Source organism: Rattus norvegicus, chromosome 5 (genome assembly GCF_021556685.1).
Source record: "Rattus norvegicus strain SHRSP/BbbUtx chromosome 5, alternate assembly SHRSP_T2T, whole genome shotgun sequence".
Classification (NCBI taxonomy): Eukaryota; Metazoa; Chordata; class Mammalia; order Rodentia; family Muridae; genus Rattus; species Rattus norvegicus.
In genome coordinates this window covers 144,637,193-144,662,620 of record NC_141538.1, presented here as the reverse complement: position 1 = coordinate 144,662,620, position 25,428 = coordinate 144,637,193, and the positions used below count along the sequence as shown (strand labels likewise).

General features: G+C 41.9%; 1 protein-coding gene across 5 annotated transcripts in view; it reads left to right on the top strand.

The window, feature by feature from the left end:
* Ago3 (argonaute RISC catalytic component 3) overlaps window positions 1-24,429 on the top strand; it is an 84,849-nt gene extending 60,420 nt beyond the window's left edge. For 3 of the 5 annotated variants that reach the window (XM_087549309.1, XM_087549308.1, XM_087549310.1), the window contains 7 exons: window positions 1,386-1,545; window positions 3,083-3,173; window positions 5,902-6,096; window positions 6,809-6,943; window positions 8,799-8,900; window positions 10,532-10,731; window positions 11,474-13,242. In XM_087549309.1, the coding sequence (XP_087405435.1) occupies window positions 1,386-1,545; window positions 3,083-3,173; window positions 5,902-6,096; window positions 6,809-6,943; window positions 8,799-8,900; window positions 10,532-10,731; window positions 11,474-11,582 (992 nt within the window). In that variant the 3' untranslated portion in view covers window positions 11,583-13,242. 5 annotated transcript variants of the gene reach the window in all.
* The last annotated feature ends 999 nt before the right edge of the window (window positions 24,430-25,428 follow it).

Below are 25,428 nucleotides of genomic sequence, written 5' to 3'. Positions count from 1 at the left end.
ACAGAAGTTGGTACCAGGGAGCAGAGTATCGCTGTGACAGTCCTGACAGTGCCGCTTGTTGATGGAATGTGGACTTTGGGGTTTTGGATTAGCAAAGCTTTAAATGTTTAAGTGGAACTTAATAAGCTGTGGTGGTTTGAATAGGTATGGCCTCCATAGCCTCATATATTTGAATGCTTGAGCCCTAGGGAATGGCGATATTAGGGGGTGTGGCCTTGTTGGAGTAGGTGTAGAATTATTAGAGGACGTGTGCCACCGTAGGAGTGGGCTTTGAGATCTCCTATGCTTAAGATATGCCCAGTGTGGCTGGCACACAGTCTCCGTCTGCTGCCTGTGGATCAAAAGTAGGACTCTTGGCTCCTCCAGCACCGTGTCCGCCACATGCTGCCATGCTTCCTGCCATGACGATTATGGACTAAACCTCTGAAACTGTAAGCTAGCCCCAATTAATTGTTTAGCTTTATAAGAGTTGCCTTGGTGATGGTGTCTCTTCACAGCAGTGAAACCCTAAAACATAGGCCATGCAAGTAGGAACATGGAACCACTTGAGGTGAATGGTAGGTCCCAGTCTTGGATCCTCTGCAAGAATAGTACTAGTTCTGTTTTGGTTGGTTGGTTATTTGTTGGTTTTGGTTTTTCAAGACAGGTTTCTCTGTGTAACAGCCCTGGCGTCCTGGACTCACTCTGAGGACCAGGCTAACCTCAAACACACAGAGAACTTCCTGCCTCTGCCTTCCAAGTGCTGGAATTAAAGGTGTGGACCCCCACACCTGGCTGCACAGTACTAATTTTTAATAACAGAGTTTCTCTCTGCATCTTTTTTAATATTTTGATTTACTTGTTCATAATTTAATACATGTATGCAATGAATTTCTGCTCCTCCTGCATCCACCCCTTCTTCTGCATCTTAATTGTCTTTAACTTAAAATCCTTTAAAATTGATAGAGGCCCTTTTTTTTCCTTTAGTTTTAAAAATATTTTGGGGGAGCTTGTCAGGGTAGCTCAGCATGTAAATTTGCCATGCAAACCTGACAGCCTGAGTTTGATCCCTGGAACCTTCCTCTGAGTGCGGAGATTAAAGGCATGTGCCACAATGCCTGGCTAAAAGCTTAGATTTTTTTTAAATATACGTTTCATGTACAAAACAAACCAATAGATAAATTCTAAACTGGTGCCTAAAATTTCCACGCATTTTTAATGATTTATCTTTTTAATGAAAAGTGTTTTAATTGATTTATTGTTGTTTTAATATTGGTATAATTTCAGGTGCTCTACCTTGAAATGGTGATACGTTTCGAGGCATCCTTCATAGCTTTAATGTCAGGGAGGGGACTCATTTTCACGTGTCTTCTTTTCTGACTGAATCGTTTCCGTCTGTTCCATAGCGGAGGTGAAGCGTGTAGGAGACACACTTTTGGGTATGGCCACACAGTGTGTGCAAGTCAAGAATGTAATAAAAACATCTCCTCAAACTCTTTCAAACTTGTGCCTAAAGATCAATGTTAAACTTGGAGGAATCAATAATATTCTTGTACCTCATCAAAGGTAAGCTTTTCTCTTTCATCCTTTGTTTTTCCCCATAGGTAACTACTTTCCCCCTATAGTAACTACTAAAAGAGACTAAGAGGCAACCTTAATGATTCTTGCCTGTGAACTAATCTTAACACGATTAAGAAACTGCTGGGGCTGGAGACACAATAGTTAAATGTGCCTTTAATCCCAGCACTGGGGAGGCAGAGGCAGGGTAGATCTCCGTGAGTTTGAGACTAGCCTGGTCTACAGAGAGTTTCAGGACAGCCTGGTCTACACACTGAGTTACAAGCCAGCCAGGACTATACAGTGAGACCCTGTATGAGCAGGAGATGAAATTTATAAACGAGGCAGAGAATTTAACCAATACATTCAAGAACTAAGAAACAGCTAATATTTTTTTTAAAATACCTTTAACCTTCATTTTATATGTATCTCTGTGCACATATGCGTGCAGTGCCTATAGGGGCTAGAAGATTTTGGATCCTCAGGACTGGTGTTAGAGAGAGCTGCGAGCTACCATGTGTGTGGAGTCCTCTGGGCAAACAACTGCTGACACATCTCCCACCCTAGCCCTTTCAATTCTAAAGGATGAAGTTTTAAAATAAAATTTTAAAAATCCTAGGACTTGGGCTGGAGAGATGGCTCAAAGGTTAAGAGCACTGACAAGGGGGGGGTTGGGGATTTAGCTCAGTGGTAGAGCGCTTGCCTAGAAAGCGCAAGACCCTGGGTTCAGTCCCCTGCTCCAAAAAAAAAAAAAAAAGAGCACTGACTGCTCTTCCAGAGGTCCTGAGTTCAATTCCCAGCAACCACATGGTGGCTCCCAACCATCTGTAATGAGATCTGATGCCCTCTTCTGATGTGTCTGAAGACAGCTACAGTGTACTTATATATTTATTTATTTATAATAAATAAATCTTTAAAAAAATTCTAGGACTTCATAATTATTAAATATATATTCAAATTTTATTCTGTGGGTCAGTGGACTTCTATAATCCCTGCCTGAAAGTGTAAAATAGGCTAAAACTAAAAGTTGAAGGCTTGCTGATTCTTTCGGTCCTTCTTTTAAGTTCCATAGACTTAAAAACATAAGTAGTTTTTTTAAATGCATAGAAATTATTGAAATACTATAAAGAAACATAGTTTTTCCCCATTACAGAGAACATTAGTTTTTTTTACAACAGTAGTACCATTGTTTAAAAACATGACAAATCTCACAAGATGTCAGGAAGATATAACAGCTCTTACTTCATTGATAGAGATTCATGAGTTAAAAGATCAGGCTGGGTGTGGTGGCATACACCTTTAATCCCAGAACTTGGGAGACAGAGGCAGGGGATCTCTGGGTTCGAGGGCAGCCTGGTCTATGTAGTGATTCCCAGGACTGCCAAGACTGTGTAGAGATTAAAAACAAACAAAGTACGCTGGTCAGCGCTTCAGGTCTGGTGGTTGTGCAGGCTTTCTTGTACTGTCAGCGGTGTGCAGGTGTATTGCAAACATGTGAAACATGAAATAAATGAACTGTCTAACCCTTTAAAAAAATGTGTTTAAGACCTTCTGTGTTCCAGCAACCAGTGATCTTCCTGGGCGCAGATGTCACACACCCGCCTGCTGGTGACGGGAAGAAGCCTTCCATTGCTGCTGTGAGTACTCTAGACAAGTCTGTGTTATCCAGAATCCACACTAGTTTCCACATTTCAAAATTTTATATATTCCTCTTTATTAATTTTTTTGGGTTAACATACTGGCATCATGATGCATGTGTCAGTATCATCCTGGCATCATCACGCATGCGCTGGTATCATCTTGGCATCGTCATGCATGTGCCCATATCATCCTGGCATCATGATACATGTGCCAGTATCATCCTTGTCACACATGTGTGGGTTTTGTCCTGGCATCGTCACCCATGTGCTGGTATTCTTGGTCTCAGTCCCTTTCCTCCTCCGTTTCTCTCTCCTATAGTCTCTTCCCTTCTCCAATTCAGCCTCTATTCTCCCAGTTAGTCCATGTATATAATAAAATTTTAAAATATAGGTTTTTTTTTTTTTTTTGGTTCTTTTTTCGGAGCTGGGGACCGAACCCAGGGCCTTGCGCTTCCTAGGCAAGCGCTCTACCACTGAGCTAAATCCCCAACCCCTTAAATTTAGGTTTTATGTATGAGAGAGAGCACGTGATATTTGTCTTTCTAAGACTGGCTTTGTTTTATTTAACATGAGGATTCCCATTTGTATTTTTCTGAACACCATGATTTCAATTTTTTTTACATCTGCATAAAATTCTACTATACAGGTATCTTAATTCATCTATTTGTTTGTTTGTTTGTTTGTTTGTTTATAGAGAGGGCATGTATGTGGAAGTTAGAGGTCAGAGGAGAACTCGCAGGAGTTGTTTCTTTCCTTCCACCAAGCTTGACCATCCCTGGAACCCACCCTAGCCCAGATTACTGGCGCCTGCACCATATTTCCTTTGTCCATCCGTCTGAGTGTACAGTTTCCTAGCTACTGTGAATAGTGCGGCCATAAACATGTAAGCGCAGGTATCTCCGCGGTCTGTGTTGACTCTAAGTTCTTCAGGTGTGTGCCCAAGAGAGGTAGAACTAAGTCATGTGGTAGGTCCGTTCTCAGCGTTTCGAGAAACCTGTCCACTGCTTTCAGGTGTCACTGCTCACATTCCCACCAGCAGTGGAGGAGGCTCCTTCATATACCATAGCCAGGTTTATTGTCATTTATTTGTGGCAGTGGCCACTTTGCCTGGGTGAGATGGAATTACAGAACCTTAATTTTCATTTCCCTTAAGGTTAAGGATGTTGAGCCGTTTGTCAAGTGTTTGTTGGCCATTAGTATTTCTCCTTATTTACTGCTGGGCAGAGGTGCACATCAGTGCTACAGCGCGCATGTGGGGAGGAGAGAACAACTTGGAGGAGTTGATTCTCATTCTCCTGTGTGGATCCCAGAGATCAAGCTCAGGCTGGAGATCCTGGGCTGCAGCATGCTTTTGCCTGCTAAGCATGCTCCCCCCGCCAAGCCCTCTCTCTCTGGTCCTGGGTTTCTTTTCAGACCTGTCTGCTCGCTTTATTGGCCCATTTATTGATCAGATAATTTGGTTTTTCTCTTTGAAGATTTTATTTCTATTTTATGTATTTAGAAGGTTGTCTTGGTTCTTCTTTCTAAGCCCCATGCTCCTGGAAATATTTTGGCTATATAGCTAGGCTCTGACTAAAATCATAAATTAAGATAACCCATTTATTCTTTTTCTTTTAAGATTTTATTTATTTTATGTAAGTACACTGTAGCTGTCCTTAGACACACCAGAAGAAGCCATTGGATCTCATTACAGATGGTTGTGAGCCACCATGTGATTCCTGGGATTTGAACTCGGGACCTCTGGAAGAGCAGTCAGTGCTCTTAACTGCTGAGCCATCTCTCCAGCCCCCAACCCATTCATTCCCATCTATATTTGACCACATGGCTGGTTATCCATGCTTAGGTACCATGCATCTATCTCATTACATCTTCCTGGGCAAGAATCTCCCAAGCCTGGCTCTGTCCCAGAATTCTTTCTGCCTCCCAGATGTCCCATCTTCTATTCTACCCTTTCCTATAGGCCATGGGTTTTTAAATTGACAGGTGATGCATCCATACAATATACCCCTACACACACACACACACACACACACACACACACACACACACACACACACACACGAGTTTTGCAGTCCCATGGAGGCCAGGGGTTACTGAGTCCCTTGAAGTTGGAGTTAACAGTTGTGAGCCACCATGTGGGTGCTTGGTACTGAACCAGGGTCCTCAGCATAAGCAGCCAGTGACTGTAACTGCTCAGCCATTTCTCCAGCGCCTGGTTTGTTTGTTTCCTTTTGGAGAGTGATAGTCTTTAATCTTTTTAGTTCTTTAACGATTTTCTTGTCACTAACTTTCATTATTGTTCTTCAGGTTTGAGAGTTTTTGGCCAAGGTTGATCATTCTGGTTTGGGGGTATAAATAGGTATAATATACCCATTAAATCTGTTAACTTTATTCCTTAAATCTATAAGTATTGTAATTTGCCTGCTTGCTCTTTCTATAACTGTGCAACCTCTGACCTTTTCATGCACACACATTCACATGTAAGGACAGCATTATACATGGTCCCAAATATGTACAAAATATGGATTTGCGTATATGCACACCACACACACATGAAAATAGAAAAAGAAAAAAATACTGCTTAATCGTTCTAGTCTTTGTGTTGTTATTCTTTACGAGGGATTGTCTATGTTTTGTTATTTTCAAAGTAAGTAATGATGAACAGGCTTTGGTAAAGCATATGAAGACAGCTTAGTTTTGATGAATTCCTCTCTTCCCCACCTAGGTTGTAGGCAGTATGGATGCCCATCCAAGCAGATACTGTGCCACAGTGAGAGTTCAGAGACCCCGACAGGAAATCATCCAGGACTTGGCCTCCATGGTCCGGGAACTGCTCATCCAATTTTACAAGTCAACCCGATTCAAACCTACTCGGATCATCTTTTATCGGGATGGTGTTTCCGAAGGACAGTTTAGACAGGTTGGTTGCCTGGGATTTTTTTTTTTCTTTGTGGGCAAGATACCACTTTGTTTTCTTTGGTTTTCCAACTGTGCTGCCGTACAATGAAAATTCAATCCCCCGCCAGCCTTGTAACCTTGTAGCTCCTTGCCCAGGATGTGTGTTCGAGGATGCTCAGCGGGTTGCCTGGAATATATTTAGGCCATAAGTATACCACACACTAAGTTTATGATGTGATCTCTAGATCTGAAGGTAAACATCTGAAGTTAAAAGTTTGTCAAATCAAAACTGATGCCTCGGTAGATTTTCCTTTTTAAATCTTCCTGTGGATATGTGAGCCTTCATTGCTCTGCTCGTGGCTAAATGACATAATGCAGAAGCATTATGGAGGTGTACGGTACATGATGCTAAGAAGTCATGAGGTGGGGCTGGAGAGGTGGCCTAGCAGTTAAGAGTGCTTGGGGCTCTTGCAGAGGAACTGAGTTCTGTTCCCAGCACCTACATCAGGTGGCTCCCTGCCACCCGCAGCTCCAGGAGCTCTGATGTCCTCTTCTGGCATCCAGGGCACCTGCACGCAGGTGCACAAACAAACTCCTGCCCAAACACATATGCATAACTTAAAATGAAATTGATCCTTAAAAACAGAAAATCACGAAGTGAAATCATTATCTTACTTTGGAATTTGTAAAATAAACAACTGGCTTGTTCCGTTCCTGTGCTGCATCTTCTCTAGGTATTATATTATGAGCTCCTGGCAATTCGAGAAGCCTGTATCAGTTTGGAAAAAGACTATCAACCTGGAATAACCTACATTGTCGTTCAGAAGAGACATCATACGCGATTGTTCTGTGCTGATAGAACAGAAAGGGTAATTTTTTTTTCTTTTTTCTATTTTTCGGAGCTGGGGACCGAACCCAGGGCCTTGCGTTTGCTAGGCAAGCGCTCTACCACTGAGCTAAATCCCCAACCCAGAAAGGGTAATTTTATGTCTTGTAATACTGCTCTAAGTCAAGCTCCCTCCCCACCATCAAGCTTCCAATGTCTGCCTCTTCCCTTCCCGTCCTCCCTTTTCTCCCTGTTCCTTCTCTCCCTCCTTTCCTATCTCTTCCCTTCTTCCTCTTTTTCTGTTGCTGGAAATCATGTGCGGACCTCATGGGTGCTAGCTAGGCTGTGTACACTGAGCTCCATACTCAACCTAAGTGGTTTTTCAGTTTAACTGACTTAGTCCTCCTAAAAATTATGCAGTTATTATTACATATAATAGAATATATATATATATCATCCCTGTCATGAAAATGAAGCTGTAATCTCTCGATGGTTACAGAGAAAGCACTATTAGAAGTGGTCCTCAAATCCAAGCTACGTAACTACACAGCATTCTTTTCTATGATTCATTTTTTTATGTATGTTGGTATTTTGCCTGCATGTGTGTATAGTTACAGACAGTTGTGAGCTGCCACATGGGTGCTAGGAATTGATTTTTGTTTTTTTATTTTTTTTTATTTTTTTTTTTTTGGTTCTTTTTTTTTTTTTCAGAGCTGGGGACCGAACCCAGGGCCTTGCGCTTCCTAGGCAAGCGCTCTGCCACTGAGCCAAATCCCCAACCCCGGGTGCTAGGAATTGAATCCAGGGCCTCTGGAAGAGCAGCCAGTGCTCCTAACCTCTGAACCACAACTCTAGCTCTACTACAGAGTTGTAATGGCGATGGTCAGCTGCGGTTAGTAAGGCCGCTCATCCGTGCTTACTTCTGCCCATGCTCCACATGACGCTAACAATGGCTGCGACAGAGTTTAGTTGGAGTGTTTAGATGTAATGCACATTTCAGACCATGGGTTCAATTCCCAAAAATGAAAACAAAAAGGAAGATTTTTATAGCTGAGAAAACAAAGAGGTAAAATACCTTGTCCTAGATAGAGCAGCAGTTCTCAACCTGTTGGTTACCACCACTTTGGCAAACCTCTGTCTCCAAGGCTATTTGCTATTTACACTATAATTCATAGCAGTAGCAAAATTGTTTATGAATAACAACAAAAATAATTTTCTGGTTGGGGGTTACCACAACATGAGGAACTGTATTAAAGGGTTGCAGCAGTAGGAAGGTTGGGACTAACTACCCTAGAGCATAAGTCTAGAAACTGGAACTGTCATGAAAAATCCAGTTTCCTCTTTAAATAGGTTACAGCTTCTGTATGGTATGTGTTGCTAATTTATTAGGCTGGGATTTTTTTAAGACTAGATATAATTAAGCTGGGCGTGGTAGCATATACATTTAGTCCTAGCACTCAGGAGGCAGAGGCAGGCGGATCTCTCAGTTCAAGTCTAGCCTGGTCTACAGAACTAGTTTTAGGACAGTCAAGGCTAAACAACAAATCCCTGTCTTGGAAAATCAAATAGTAGTGATGATAAGAATAAATTTTTAAGGGGCTGGGGATTTAGCTCAGTGGTAGAGCGCTTACCTAGGAAGCGCAAGGCCCTGGGTTCGGTCCCCAGCTCCGAAAAAAAGAACCAAAAAAAAAAAAAAAAAAGAATAAATTTTTAAAAGACGAGGAACTAAGGGATGAACTTAATAGCTACTTCAGTAATATTTCAAGCTCAAAGTAGTGAAATGTGAAGTTGGTTTATGTATTTGAACATTTTTAATGTACTTTCTGATACTTGTTTTTGTCCTGTTGATTAAAATTTGATTCCCCCCCCCACCCTCCGCCAAAAAAAAAAAAATGTAGGTGGGAAGAAGCGGCAACATCCCAGCTGGAACCACAGTGGATACAGACATCACTCACCCGTATGAATTCGACTTTTATCTCTGCAGCCATGCTGGAATACAGGTGAGCCTGCTCCAGGGGAATGTTTTTCCTGAGGAGCCCCAGTTCTCCTCAGCAAACAGAGAGTAAATAATACTCTTTTCTGTGTTCCTAGTTATTTTCATGTGTAAGTTTTAGTAAACGAATTTCTTCCTTTTCCTTACTTTAAGAGGGAAATATTTTTATGAAAACAGCAGAATTAGTGACGCACACCTTTAGTCCCAGCACTCAGCAGGCAGAGGCAGGCAGAACTCTTGAGTTTGAGGCTGGCCTGGCCTACAGGGTGAGTTCCAGGACAGCCAGGGTTATATAGAGAAATATTGTACTATACAAAATAGGGTTTTTTTTGTTTGTTTTTTGCTTAGGGTTTTGTTTTGTTTTGTTTTGTTTTGTTTGAAACAGGGTTTATCTGTGTAGCCCTGGCTGTCCTGTTTGTAGACCAGATTGGCTTGGAACTCGGAGATCCTCCTCCCTCTACCTCCCAGTACTGGGATTAAAATAATCCAGCAAAATAATTCTCGAATTTTCATGTGTATGTGTCTCGTGCTTTGTTACCATTCCTTCCCTTCCCAGCAACCTCCTGCTTCCTTTCCCTGTTGTGCCTCCCCCACACTTTCACATGTTTCCTGTTACCCTCTCCTTTTCTCTCTTCCTTGAGACCTCTTCCTCCCTTTTTATCGGCTTTCTAGATTTTGACCTACATATACACACATAAATACATAAATATACACAATTATATATATGCATATACATGCATACATAATCTTAAATAATGAGTTCACATATAAAAGAAAATATCTGGTGTTATCTTTTCAAATCTGACTTATTTTGCTTAACATAATGACTTTTGGCACCATGATCTCTTATAAGCTGGGTCTGGTAGCAAAAACTGGTAGTCCCAGCACTTAGGAGGTGAAGACTGGAGGGTCAGGAGTCCTAGATTTTGGAGAGAGGGGTTGGAGAGAGGGCTCAGAGGTTAAGAGAACTGGCTGCTCTTCCAGAGGACCTAGGTTCGATTCCCAGCACACACATGGTGGCTCATCCCTGTCTGTAGTAGCTCAAGCTCCCAGGGATCCAGTGCTCTCTTCAGGGATCCAGTGCTCTCTTCAGGCCTCCACAAGCACTAGGCGGGCACATGGTGCACAGGCATTAAAGCAGGCAGAACACCCACACACATAGACTAAAGTGATAGCAACAGGTAAAAAGCATTAGATTGATGAGGACATGTATAATCATGGGTGTAGAGATGACGTGAAAGGAGAGGTGAGACTGCAGAGGAACAGTGGAGTAAGGCAGAGGGCAGGTCAGGGAGGGAAGAGAGGACAGACGGCAGGATGCTCAATGTGAGGTACATACTCACGTGAATGTGCTCTTATGTACCAAGTACACAGTGACTGTACACCAATGAAAGGGGCCATGACTGTGTGTGTGAGTATTAATATGCCGTTGCACAAGTGTGGAAGTCAGAAAGCAGCCTTCTGGATTCTGCTTTCTCTGTAACTCTTCACATGGGATCTAGGAATCAAACTCAGGTCACCAGGCTTGTGCAGCACACGCCTTTAGCCGGTGAGCCATCTCGCCAAGTCACCAATGAACGAAACCTTAAAAAGAAGAGAAGAAAGGAGTCAGCACACTGTGCCGTTTCTCCTCTGTAGGGAACCAGCCGTCCTTCTCACTATCACGTTCTGTGGGATGACAACTGCTTCACTGCGGATGAACTGCAGCTGCTGACCTACCAGCTCTGCCACACCTACGTGCGCTGTACCAGGTCCGTGTCGATCCCTGCACCAGCGTACTATGCTCACCTGGTGGCGTTCAGAGCCAGGTACCATCTGGTGGACAAGGAGCATGACAGGTAATACGGAACCACGAAGAGTAGGGTCTTAAACCAAATCCAAATAGTCTAGTGTCCTTGGGCCATTTTTTATGTACATAGGTGCCACTGGGGGACCAAGAAGGGGGAGAACATTTGGAATGCGAATAAATGATATAATATTATAATAAATAAAATAATTTAATTTAAAAAAAGTTCCATAGGCTGTCAGACAGCCAGTGCACGGTGTCAAAAACCAGTGATAATTGACGGCCCAAAATACGGTTTTCTACTAAAAATACTATGTGCGCTTACTAATAATCAAAAGATCTGGGGCTGGGGAAATGAGTGGCTCCACAGTTGGGAACTCTGGCTGCCACCATAGTGGCTCACAACCGTCTGTACTTCAGTTCCAGGGGATCCATGGCACCAAGAATGCACATGGAACTTAGATGCATGCGGGCAAAATACTCATGCACATAAAATATTTTAAAAAACCAGAATGATCTAGTAACTTAGTTGCTTCTCCAAATTACCCAAGGAAGATATTATTCACTTTATATTATATTATATATACTAGACAAAGTGATGAGGTCTGGGATTTGAAAATTCTGAGAAAATGAAAGAGAGTAAAACTTGGCCATATTGGAGCTAAATGAGAGGCAAAGTTTACTGTGCCAGTGTCTATTTTCTAGTGTTTTTGGAATTTTCTACAGCATGTAGCATTCTTCAGAGTCATTACTTTAGAGCAGAATGTGTGTGTTCATTAACCAATCTCTTACAGTGCTGAAGGAAGCCATGTGTCAGGACAGAGCAATGGACGAGATCCACAAGCTCTTGCCAAGGCTGTCCAGATTCACCAAGATACCTTACGCACAATGTACTTCGCTTAGCAAGTCCAAGTGAACTCCGAGAGGAAGAGCTGGAGCTCGTATGTTTCCAGTGGACTCAGTTCACTGGGGAGGCCTCCAGCCGCACAGAAGCCAATACTATGTAGGGGTCTGGACCTTACGTTGATCCGAGGAAAATTGTTTACTCTGTCAAAGAACACAGCACTGTTGTATACCAGGGAGCCAGCCCGCTGCTTTTTTGCAGTGTCCTGTAGAAGAAGCATCACGGTTGTTCGTTCTCACTTCTTACAGTCTAACCCCATTAATACCTTTACCTCAAGTTGCTTAGCGGCACAACTGTCTCTGCAAAAAAAGTAAAGAAAAAGTAAATGATGGTTTAAAAACACACACTTACACAAATAATGATTGCTCACTTACATGCAAAAAAAAGCAATGTGCATCTATTCTTGTAAAGGAGTGTGTATTTTCATCACCCACACGTTACTTCATGTGCGTATGTATCTAGATCACGGATATGTACCTGTGTGTGTTCTATCATTCATTCCCCTGGGGAACTGTCTTTCCTTGTGTCCTTCAGCATCTGTTCTTTTGTCCCTGTAGCTACAAATGACATTCGTATGTTCATGCATATGGCTCGTTTGAAGGAAGGCTTGGCAAACTAGACCTCTGGTTTTATGTACCCTCCTCCTAGCTCCTGTCTCACACCCAGGAGTCCTCCACTCCCGACACCATGTTTGTGAGCGTCTGCTCCTTCCTGCTCTGGACTTAGCCCCATGCGCACTGTGTTCAGCATAGTGGTGACCCAGGGTTCTTCCTGTAGTGAGTTTGTAAAGCCACTGCACATACGAAATCTTGTCAGACCTTTCTGACCAGAGCAAATGTTCCAAAGCCTTCTGTTGTATGAGTTATACCTGGAAATCCCTTCAAGCTTTTATAAAGGGAAAGATTTTAGAAATCTGAAACTCTGTAGGATGGAAAAAGGAAGGAATTGGGGTTGTTTTTGTTTTGTTTTTGCTAGTTTACTTACTGCCCTCAAACCTTAATGTGATTTCATTCATATATATATGTATGTATGTATGTATACACATAATATATGTTGAAGTATAGCTCCCTTTGCCTTTATATTCATTAGAATAGTGCTTTAATAATTATAAACTGTATTGGCTACACTTTTTATAGAACTAGAATCATATTTAAGAACTGAGACAGTTTTTGCTCTCTTTTAGTGCAATAAGCAGTTTTACAGGAAAGTCGTGTCTGTCGTCCTCACCATGGCTAGCAGGAAGAACAGACATCTGTCATTTAAAGGGGGCAAAGTAATACAGCCTTAATTTCAGAAGGAGAGTTTCCTTAGTTTCATAAATTCAGTTTTAAAGCAATTCCTTAAAACAGTTGTAGCCAAAGGAGTTAAACCCATTAAAGGAGCCTCAGATAAGAGATCAGAGACGTAGTTGAACCTCCGTGTTTAAAAATAACAGTGAACAGCTTAAGATTTAAATATTTTTAAATTATCTGAAAATATATCTTACTTGTTGAACTGTGCTTCTTTGACTAAAAGGAGTCAAATACTGGATGGTTTTTTTCTATCTTTTTACCAGTGTAACTTTCTCTTTAAAAGTAAGATGGCAATGATGAAGGAAATTAATACTTTGATCATTTAAAATTAGTAAATTTCTAAAATACAGTGAAAACTCTTTAAAAACTTAGTTTTCTTCACTTCTTTAATCAGTAACTTTAGTCACTAACTTTAAGCTATCAAAGCTTAGTTTCTCCGTAACGTCAGGTTCGGGAACTCTGCAGTTTGTAACTCATGACAATTGTGTGTGAATCTTCTCTGTTCTTGTCCCCACACCGGCTCTGCGGACAAGCACTACAGATGTTTGTGGTGGGCGCTGTCAGCCTCTCAGAACTCCATCTGCCATGAGCAGGCACGTATTTAGGTCTTCGTTTGCTCTCTTACTGTTAGTCCACGTTTATGCCAATTTACTGTATTTTGAATCTAAAATCTGAGCCCATGTCCTACAGGCATGAATTCTTCTGTCCCTTTGCCAGAACACTAAAGAAAGTACTGTATTTTATATGTTCGTTGCTTTGAAGTAACTAAAATGCAATTCTCAATACTGTTTCAAAGCACTTTACAAAGGATATTTATGTACTTTATACAGTTTTTTTCCTTCCAAAATATTCCCATCTCAACCCTAGCAAAAGAAATCTCCTTCTAACATATTTCGGGTTGGTTTGTTTGCTTGTTTGCTTTGGAGACAAAGTCTCTCTCTATTGTCCATGCTGGCCCCCAACCCTGGGCTCCAGAAGTATTCTCAACCTCCCTGGTAGTTAGGACCACTGCGCTCCTATCATCATGCCTGGCTGTTGGGGAACATGGCCAAGAGAATAGAATGGGATAGCCTCCCTATCAAAAGTCTGACTGGATTGTGTTTGCTTAGTATAACTAGAACACCTTCTTTGGCCCCTGCACATGTTCACGTGAGGAGCTTTGGGGAGTGGCATGGGCACCCTGTTCCTTTCCTGACCTTTGATCTCACACATGCCAGAGTGAAACCCTTACTTTAGCTCTTATTTGAAAGGATTTTTTTAAAGAAGAATTTTTTTTTCTAAAATAAGGTTCTATCTTTTAAATGGCTCCTTTTTTAGAATGCATTTACATTATTGTCTTGCTAGTTTAAGATAATTAACTATACATAAAGACTATGTATAGTGTGTTTCTATTTTGCCTACTAATAAATTGGTATACCAAGCAATGCCAACAAAGTTTGTGCTTAGGATTTTAAGATAAAAAGGCCTATAGAAATACTTCTTGAAATTTATACTATTTTTCCATTTCTGGGTAGAACTCCTAATCTCTTTCCTAAGTTCCTTTCAGTTTAAACATCATGAAGCCATAGTAATGTTTCTCTTCTGCCGCATTCTTGCTCCCAGCTGATGGATGTTGTCGGGGTTTGTTTTCTTTGTTTGTTTGTTTTTTTATAAAAGGCATGGCTTAGAAGAGTGACTGAAACGTCAATCTGAGCAACTTGTAGAAATTGATTCTCATGTGAAGAGTTGCGAGTTTAGTGTATATTCTTGATGGCAAATGTGTGTGTAGAGTGTGCGTGTTACATGTCTGTATTCCGGTATCTAAGCCCTGGCACTGAGACCGTATATTAATAATTCTGTGGCTGCTATATTTATTAATGCAGGTCTGACATTTACTGCACTAAACAGTAAGGAGATAAGCAAGATGCCAGGCTAGTGTCAGACACTTTTTGTTTCTCAGATAAGTCTAGGGACATAAAATATGAAGGTAACAAATAACAAGTACTTGAAACGGTGCTGATTCCAGTTCAGTGACAGAACGCCTTTGCTTTAGAAACGTAGTTTTCTTTTACATTGATAGTCCACGTGAGGGCACTAAAGTCTTCTCGGTTCTGGGTTCTGGCACATTTCCACAGAAATATGGAAACCTTTTGTTTTATTAATAATTATTTTTTAACACGTTTTCCAGGAAAAATAGTCTGGAAATACATAGTAAATGACCTATTAGTTTATTTTTGTTCCTAAAGAGAATCTAGAAGGGACCCCAGTAAGAACGTTCTGTGTGTTTGGGAAGGCATTTGGTTGAAGACACTCCTCACCTTCAAAAAACCCAAGGACTTGTCCAAGCCAGGCCCTCTCTGGTTCCCATAGCCCAGTAGTGACTTTCACAGTATCTTGTGGAACTTAGGGTGGCGAGCTTGACGTGTGTCTTGGAATAAGAAACCAGCTGCTCTTGAGTAAGAATAGCTTCCAGATCTCAGTAACAGGCAGCGTGAGCACTTGGAGAGCAGCCATAGAAGCGAAGCCCAGGGAGATGAATATCATAACACGTGGTGGGGCTTTTCACTTGCTTAATTCTCAAGAAAATCAAGGGCCTCGACACTTTGGGCATTGGGAGAATAGTTCCCTTTCTCTTTCAAACCTTCATAGTAATGTTTCTCCAAGAGGTTTAACTGACCTCTCTGCATAATTTTCACTGGCTGTCATTAAACTGAGTTCTATGTTCAATTAAGCTGAGTATAAGGTGCAACCCCAACCCTCAGGAGCATCAGGAATTCAAAGCCAGCCTCAGCAACAGGAGGCCATGGCTAAAACACAGACGTCCTGTGTTCCTCCTCCCTAGGCACTCAGCGGTTCCGTGTAGCTTACCCGTCCCTTTCAAGTTGTGTGGGTTCCTCAAAGACGGACAGGATACATAGGAATACTGTGTCCCCAACTGCCAAACCCCCTGCTCCCAAAAAAAAGAAAAACACCAGACAAATCAGAAAGAGAATCGTCTCCAAAACATATTGGCAACATTGAATGTGATGCTGTGATTAATTAGACCCAGGCGATAGCGATTAGATAGCGATAAATAAAATACATCGCGAGAGAAAAAGGATTATAATAACAGCACATTTTATGTTTCTAATTCTCCCTGTAAGTCTGCAACTTTAAAATGAATAAAGGCTTCTGTTGATATTATCCATGGCCAGATGAAATTTACCTCACCCCTCCAAAGGAGTGCCTAGAGTTTTCTTCAGAATCTTTTGTTCTCAAAGCACAGAAGTTAACGACATTAGCTTGAATAAAAGGATGGTGAACCTCAGTGTGGTGGGTTCAATTCCCGGTAGAAGACCATGTTAAAGTTATAGGTAGCGAACTGATGACAAATTAGGATCTTCTCGAGTCACCCAGCCAGCCAGTGGGCCCCCTTCCTTGTTTGAAATCTATGTCTAAGGTCACCAGAATCTGCTACTGTTTTCCATTAGAGTCTCAGTAAAGAGGTTTTCCAGGTAGACACTGGGTTTTAAGTCGTTTTTTAAAGCAAAGTGGTTCTTAGAAAGTGCCTTTTCTGAAGATGGTGCTGTAGATTTTTACTTTTCAAACAACGTAAAGCTAAAAATTTTTATGATAATTTAGAATACCAAGAGTATGCCAGTTTCATATAAATAGTGTCGTTTGTCCTGAATTTGGTCAGGAGAACCAAGGGACTTGTGTGTAGTAACATGTCTCTCAGTTAATGCTCACCAAATCGATTTTGTAAATTTGAAAATATAATTTTTAATTCTCAGTTATGTTTAAAGTGTTTATAATATACATAAGATAGGAGATATAGTAGTAAGCACCCCGTGGCAAAGGTACCATGGCAGGAACTGTATTATGAGGAGCTTTTCCGTTTTCAGCACGTTACCTCCTGACCTAACCTTTCCTTCTGACTCAACGTTAAGGACAGTACATACAAGGGAAGAGCTGCGTCACTGAGACCAGTTCAAGAGAGCAAGCAACATGAGAGCTCAGTCCTTAGGGAACTGTTGGGTTTTAGACAGTAATGACTATTTTACATGATTCCTGCTTTTTTAGGTCAGAAGGACTGTAGAAAATGACAGGAAGAGGGCATGGTCAATTATTTTTCAATAGATCATAGTCTGAGGATATATAACTACTCACTGGAAGGGTACTTAGCGAATACAAAGCCCCGATTTCGCCCCTAGCCCTAGGGAGGAAAACGTGTAAATGTGGGCTGTGAGAATAAGCAAAGTGAGACCATTTAAGCCCACTAGGAACTCAGTCATCTGTTGGGAAGCTAGCAGCCTTTTCTTACAACTAAATGGTCAATTAACCAATTCCTCTTGTGAATTTAGTGACCATTCCTCCAGACAATAACTATGCTAAAAACACACAGAAACCACCACCCCTCAGTAACCTTGTCTGCAGCGTAATGTAAGAATGTCAGTAAAATTACACTGGTTATCTGGGGTGAGCTGTGTCTGTTCGCACATTAAACTTTTTCATTTTTATAAGGTCTTAATAGAAATTATTAGCTTATTTTTAAGATTAATTTTTCTATAGTGATGTTCATATTTATTGGCAATTCGTGTGCAACTTTTGCATTTTGCCCAGATGTTAGATTTAAGGTATTTTATTTTTATAAATATATCTAGCTTTTCTCTTTCTTTGTGATATTAGCAGAAATTGAGATAGTGTTAATATATCAGCCAAACTACTAATTCTATAGAGTTTGGATTTTTACCAATAAACCGTTAACCCGATTTTCTACTTTAGAATATTTAGTACTTTATATAATGGGCATTAAAGACAGTCCCTAGATGGGTTTCTACATGTGGATAGGAGGGAGGGCCTCTGTAAGCTAGGTTCATTTTCCTCCTCCATTTGATAGCAAACAAACATTAACAAATTGGCTTTATTTTACCTGATTCCATCTTGGAGGATGTTGTCAAATAAATGATCTTTGGTTTCTTTTGTTAGCTTGAGGCACATTGCTCAAGATTGTGATTCATGGGGTTGGGGATTTAGCTCAGTGGTAGAGCGCTTGCCTAGCAAGCGCAAGGCCCTGGGTTCGGTCCCAAGCTCCAAAAAAAAAAAAAAAAAAGATTGTGATTCATTTTTATAGTCGGGAAGACAAATAGAAAAGGATATACAAGTTATTGATAATTGATTCCCAAGTGAGATTTTCCTTCCATAATTATTTGGAAGATTTGCTACCCTGAACTCCCCTAGAAGAGTTTCAAAGTTGGTTCAACCCTGAGTATTGGTGAAGAAAAAAGAGTGTAGGTGTCTGGGAAGAACAAAGACAGAATGATAAAAGCATTTCATCTGATTAAAATTGACCTCAGAAGGCCCGAAGTGCATGGCTTTAATAGCAGTACTCAAGCAGAGGCAGGCTGACCTCTGCAAATTCCAGGCCAGCCTCGGCTACTTAGTGAGGTCCAGGTCATCCAGGGCCTCATAGTGAGAGCTTATCACCAAGTATACAAAAGTTAAGTAGTAACATGAACTAATTGAAAAGCAATAAAAGTGTGATTATAGAATATTAATTTCAAGGATATAAAATCACTGAAGTTTTTTTAGTAGTTCAATCTCCCTTTATATTGGCACATTAATTCCTTTAAGTATATGAAAAAGATATATTATTCCCTAAAGAAGATAAAATCTGTCCATTATATTTCTACACTCCTACTTTGCTTGCTAAGGAATTCTTCTTTCCTGTGAGAAATGAAAAGAGAAACTCTATCCTTTCTTGAATTTTTAAATGTCAAATCGTTGGGGCTCCATGCACTTCACTTCCCTCGCTGTACTCCTTTCTCCACTGAGAGGGGGGAATTGGGAAGGTTTTAGGGACTTGCAAACCAGAAGATATTTTTTAGAGTAAGTAAAAACGCACTGTGAAATGAGTCAGCGTGTGATCCCATGTAGACGTTAGCTAAGTCATTTCTCTCTGCATTCTTCTAGTTACAACCCTTGCTTTCTAACCTACCTTCTGCGCTCACGCCCTCCTTCACCCGCCAAGTGCTCACTGAATGTCAGTGCACTGATCGGACAAGCTCGTTAGCCATTCAGGAGAGTCTGTTTCAAGTAGCTCTTTTCTTCCCCCTGCAAGTATAGCTAGGTCCCCTTAATCACTGTATCTTCCATTTTATTGTATGTCTCCATTATTCTAGGTAGATGGGCACATCACTCTTTTACACTAATGTGTTTGACGCTGTCTGAAATCCAGTTTCTTTTCTGAAAGCTTTTGGGTTCCTGAGCTTCCATGGGAGGCTCCACACACCCAGACACCCAACTGGCCTCTGTGCCACATCAGCGATGAAATTGCATCTGGCTTGTTTAAGTTCATAGCGTACCTCTTCAGGACCAAGTATCTGTGCAGGGAGGTGTAGGCCATACCTTCAATAACAGTCCTGTGAGTAAAAGAGATGTGCACATTGCCCAGAAGACCTCCCTGTATGTTTTACTCTTCCGTGTGCACATCTGTATCAGAGGCTGTGTCAGTGGCTGGGAGTGAAGCTCATGCAGAAGAAGCCTTGCATGGTTGAAGCCCTGAGTTCAATCCCTAGTGCCTCACAAACTGGGCTTGGCGGTGTACATTCCTGTAACCAAGCCCAGCTTTGATTACGTACTGAGTTGGAGGCCATCCTAGGAAACTTGTACCTGCTGCATCAGACACTTACTAAGGAAATCAGTCTGCTACTTCATGCCCAAAGTTTTCAGCTTCATGACTTTTGTTTGGGGGTGAGGGGGGGACAAGCAAAACTTCCTGGACTTGGCCATTTGATAATCTTCAGCTCAAAGAAGGAATGGTTCCAATCTGTTGTGTATGTGACTCTACCTTTATTAAAGGAGGGATTTATAAAGACATTGACCAGTGAGGCTGTGAGAGCAGGCAGGGAAGGGAAATGGGGAGATAGATTCTTTGCTGGGATCCTAGAAACCCTGGATTAGCATTTTCTGTGTTCACAGTTAAAGGAGCATTTGTTGGCTGTTTAGCACAGCTGTCAAGGAAAGGTTTATCATGGAGATGTGTATTAGAGCCGTGCTTCCTTGACAGATTTACATCTTAAAAGTCACCTCTGCATTATAGTGAGGAGGTCACATGAAGTTGTTAGCCTTAAGTAGAAGCCTGGCAGACTGTAGCGTACTGGTGGGTCTCTCCTTAGAAAACCCCAATCTGGGCCTTGTCAGACTTGCCTGTGCAGACTCGGGGGGAACCCTGGTGGGTTAAAAAGAAGGAAGAATCTTGGTGTAAAGGGTTCCACCCGGTTACTACATCCAGTTTGGTCCCCAGGAGTTAGTAAGAGGAAGTTTTGGTTTTCATAGCGGTACACTAGATCTCTGGTGATGACTCAGTGCAAACACCTCTCCTTTCAGTCAGGGAATGATTCCTTGTTGGTGAGATGAGGGCCTTGCAAGCCCACGTGTGTACTTAAGTATAGGCTAGGGGTGTACTTCAAGTGGTAAAGCACACGCTTTGCAAGCACAAACTTGCACCGCCCCCCCCCCCCCCCATGAAACAACCACCTAGAAGAGCGAGCAGGAACTCCAGGACTCTTTTGTCTGAAACTTTCCCAGGTGCCTTTTTAGCCCAGGGCACCATTTTTTCTTTTCTTTAAACAAAAAGGTTTCCGGGCAGTTTACAGTCACTCTACTGTGGGTGAATATAGTCTTTAGAATAGTTGGGGAAGAAGGGCGTTTGCCGGACGTTCCTGCTGGATGAGAAGACTATTTTTAGCCAGGTACACACCTTTAATCAAAACACACCGGGAGTCAGGGCAGTCTCTGACTTTGAGAACAGCCTAGTCTACATTACAAGCTCCAGACCAAGAAAAAAAGTTTCTGACTTATTTTAGTACATGGCTTCATAAGTATATTTTTTTTAAAAATCGGTTGAATGGATTAATACTTAGACAACTTCTAGTTTACATATTTCTTGCTTTCTTAAACTATCTATTCTTACATATTTAACTAAAGTTGTTATATAAATATATTTATCACATCTGACTTACTGGTATGTAAAAAAATATTATACAAAAATCCCTTTTTAGGGCCAAGAGAGAGATGTTCAACTGTTAAGAGCACTTACTGTTCGGTCAGAACCAGAATTCAGTTCCCAGCACCCACATTGGCAGCTCACTAATGCCCCAGGGGTGCTAGGGTAGGGGGGGATAGGGTCTGATGCCCCCTCCTGGCCTCAGTGGGCACATATAAAAGTAAAATAACATAAACGTATATGCACCAGGCATGCTGGTCATACATTTGAGTTTCTGGTCAGCCTGGGCAATATAAGACCCTGTCTTCTAGAAAAATAAAAAATGTGGGACTGGAGAGATGGCTCAGTGGTTAAGAGCACTGGTTGCTCTTCCAGAGGTTCTGAGTTCAATTCCTGGTGGCTCACAACCATCTGTAATGGAATCCGATGCCCTCTTCTGGTGTGTCTGAAAACAACTGCATAATACTCATATAAATAAAATAAATCTTTAAAAAAAAAATCTCTACTCAGGCCTGAGGTGTAACCAATGTGGCTTTAAAAGAACACAACTGGGGGTTGGGGATTTAGCTCAGTGGTAGAGCGCTTGCCTAGCAAGCGCAAGGCCCTGGGTTCGGTCCCCAGCTCCGAAAAAAAGAAAAGAAAAAAAAAAAAAAAAAAAAGAACACAACTGAAAGAGGACTATTAAGAAATTAGTTAAGGGGGGCTGGGGATTTAGCTCAGTGGTAGAGCGCTTACCTAGGAAGCGCAAGGCCCTGGGTTCGGTCCCCAGCTCCGAAAAAAAGAACCAAAAAAAAAAAAAAAAAAAAAAAAGAAATTAGTTAAGGGCTGGAGAGATGCCTCAGCAGTTAAGAACACTGACTTCTCTTCCAGAGGTCCTGAGTTCAATTCCCAGCAACCACATGGTAGCTCACAGCCATCTGTAATGAGATCTGATGCCCTCTTCTGGTGTGTCTGAAGAATACTTATATGTAATAAATCTTTAAAAAAGAAATTAGTTATACCTTTGAGAGTAGAAAGGTCTGTAAGGCATATGCCAGAGACTTGGTGATGCTCACACAGGCTGTGCCATTCATCTGTTCTATGACCTCTGGCATTTTCTTCCCACTCTCCGCCTGTCTCCCTGTAGTGATGGTACCTGCCCTCACCTACCTCACCAAGTCCCCCTGTGAATCGGTTTGTTTGTGAATAACACTTGACTTCCCCAAAGGAAGAGCTATTCAGAAGTTCAGAGTGGTAGGGAAGGTTCTGAGGGCTCCTTTCCAATTGGCCTCTGTGAAAGTGTCTTTGTTACGGCAGACTGTTTTCATGGGCCATGCATGAGAACCATGGAGGCATCATGATGTGGTGTGTCCCCACTCTTCCCCACCAGAGGTCAGCGTACGGGCACACTTTTTTCTTTGTAATAACCGCTGGCAAAAATGTAAGTTTTGAAAACTAAATTCCTTTCAGTGGTGCTAAAGTAGTTGCAGCTACACTTTGAGTTAGTGGGGAGGCCATCAGGCTCCCAGATTTTAACCTGCCCTGTTGTCTCCAGGTGCCTGTGTTTCCTGTCCACCTCAGCTGCTGTTCTGCCGGGCCTTACCCGCTGCTTCTTGGCAGACATTCGGTCCCTTTCCCTTGGAGAGGTGGGTAGGCTCTAAGAGCAAAGTGTCCAGACTTCGCTCGTCATTTACAGAATTGAACTTGGCTTTACTTTAAAAACTCCAATTATGATTTATCAGTAAAAGTTAAAACATAAGCCAGACTCCTGTAGTCCCAGCATGCAGGAGGCTGCAGCAGACGGAGCACAAGGTTGGAGCAAGGCTACTTAGTGAGATCCTCTCTCAGAAGTCAGAGACTGGCTGCAGGTGATAGTGGATGTATGTAAGTGCAGGCAGGGCCTTACATTTCAATAGAAAATCCATTTTCCTGTAAGGTAGAACCCCTGTTTCTAGGAAGGGCATATCACCACAAGTATAAACAATTCCTTTTATAACAGACGAGTTCGTTGCTTTTGTTTTTATTTTTAAAGAAAAATGAATGTAGGTTAAGTATACAGGGTATGGATGAATTCAATGTTTGTTCTCTCTACTAATGGTGACCTCCCATTCTTGCAAGCATTTGGGCCTTTCCAACTCCTTGCTAACAAATACGATATCTGTTGTTAGTTTAATGGAACAATTAGAATTACAAGGTAAGAAGTTGAGGAACTTTATGCTTAAAAAAAAAAAAAAAAAAGCCCGAAGTGTGGTGACTCACATTTGTAGTCCCAACACTTGAAGGCAGGACGGGAGGATCATCCAGGCCAGTCACAGCTATGGAACAAGACCTGTCTCAAAAGAAAGGCATCGTGGGGCTGGGGATTTAGCTCAGTGGTAGAGCGCTTACCTAGGAAGCGCAAGGCCCTGGGTTCGGTCCCCAGCTCCGAAAAAAAGAACCAAAAAAAAAAAAAAAAAGAAAGAAAGGCAGCGTGCATGCGCAGTGCAATAGCTGACACGGATTATCAGAACACTGTTAACGGTTTTACTGTAGTGTGCAGCTTGAATGTCTCTCTCCGTTATGGACCCATGAAAGTATTACTGTATCTTCTAAGTATCATTTTGTGAATTAATATGTGGGTGCATTTGTAGGCTGTGGAAAACAGTGCTGTTTGTATGTGTGTATATATAAAGACTTTATAACACTGTATGGATTAAGTTTAAATAGACAAAATAATATGTTGTTTCTTTCATGCTGGGAGGACTAAAATGGCAGCACGACCAGTCCGTTGCAGCCCTGCCCCTCCCTCTAGCTTCCCACACAAAGTGTTGCTAACCACTCCTGCTTCAGACAGTTGCTGCTGCTTTTAAACCCTGAGTAGTGGATGAAGAACTAACATCATTCTTAAAGGGACCTTTCTGAGGAGTGAACTGTAAACTCCAAGACATGTGGGGAGGGTGGGGCCACCTGCAAAGTGTCCTCCTTGCGGATGGCCTTTGAAATTTACCTTGTAATCACTTTGACCATGTGTGCCTATTTGTAATACAGATGTGAACTTCTATTTCCGAGTCAACAGAATGTTTTAAAACTGAAATGTTACATAAATTCAGAGTAATCATTCCCACCCTCTCATACTCCCAGCTCTTGCCAAATATTCCCACTGACACCAGAGGACAACGTGGGGCTCTGACCCCTTCCTTTCTCACCGTCCCTCCCACTGTAGCTCTGTCACGTGCCTGAGCTCGCCTCATATTCTCTGTTGGCTTTTCCTGAGGAAGAAGAGTTTACTATAGTACTTAGACCGCAGCGTTTCATAATGTTTGTCTACCTGCTGCCTTTTTACACCTTTGGCTATGCGCTAACATGGAGTAAGACAGAGGAGTGGGTCTGATCTGTAAGTTACCATGGGACCAGAAATGATGCACAATGGTGCTTGGCTGCCATGTTTAGGAAAAGGAATGGGAACTCTGCTGGGGGTGATTTATGTGATCTCGTGTCATTAGAGTCACCAAATGCTGAATTCTATCACTGTGTACTGGTGGCCAGGCTCTGATCTGATCTGTCATGTTAACTCCTTAAAGATATGTATGATTATGAGAAACAGAAAGCTAATAAAGTTTTTAACCAAAAGTGCTTCAGTATTTCTAGCTTGGTATTAAATTTTCTACTTTGCGTTTAACTATCTTACCCTAAAAACTTATTTCAAAACCTTATGTGTAGTTGAGCTAGAAGAAGTTGGTTTTAAACACTTGGTCCATGTGGCAGCTCATAACCATCTGTAACTCCAGTTCCACAGGACATGACACCCTCTTCTGGCCTCTGTGGGCACCAGGCATGCATGTGGAACATGTACATACGTACAAGAAAACACTCGAACACTTAAAATAATAATGGACCTATCAAAAATATATCATTTATACTCTTGAGTAATTACAAACCCTTAAGTTACCCAAGACAAGCTGAAAAATGGGGAAATCTTGGGGTACAGGAAGGAAAAGGAGCCCTTGAGTCAGGAGTCTGGCCAACTGGGAGTCAAGAATTCTCCCAGGCAGTGGTGGTGCACGCCTTTAATCTCAGCACTTGGGAGGCAGAGGCAGGTGGATCTCTAAGTTCAAGTCCAGCCTGATCTACAGAGCAAGTTCCAGGGCAGCCAGAGCTACACAAAGAAACCCTGTCTGGAAAGAGAGAGAGAGAATTCCAGCACATTTACTGGAAACCTGTGACCATTTACTAACATAACTGCCCTTTATGCAAAAATAGCAGTGACCCCAGGCTCAAGGCCTGAACGTATATGGCTTTGGATAGAGAAGGAAGGCCTCATTCCTTTCCCCAGACATTTCTGGGAATTCCAAACAAGGCTGCTACCTTTGTTTATGGTGGCCTGCCAGATGGCTCAGTCGGTAGAAACCTTGCCAAATAAGCCTGACCTCCGTTCAGTCATCAGAACCCAGGATGAAAAGAGAACTGACTTCTGAAGGTTGTGGGCACCACAGCTTAAATGCACCAATCACACAAGACAACAATTGTAATAATAAATAACCTTTTTAAAAGAGCATGACTTGGGTTGGGGATTTAGCTCAGTGGTAGCGCGCTTGCCTAGGAAGCGCAAGGCCCTGGGTTCGGTCCCCA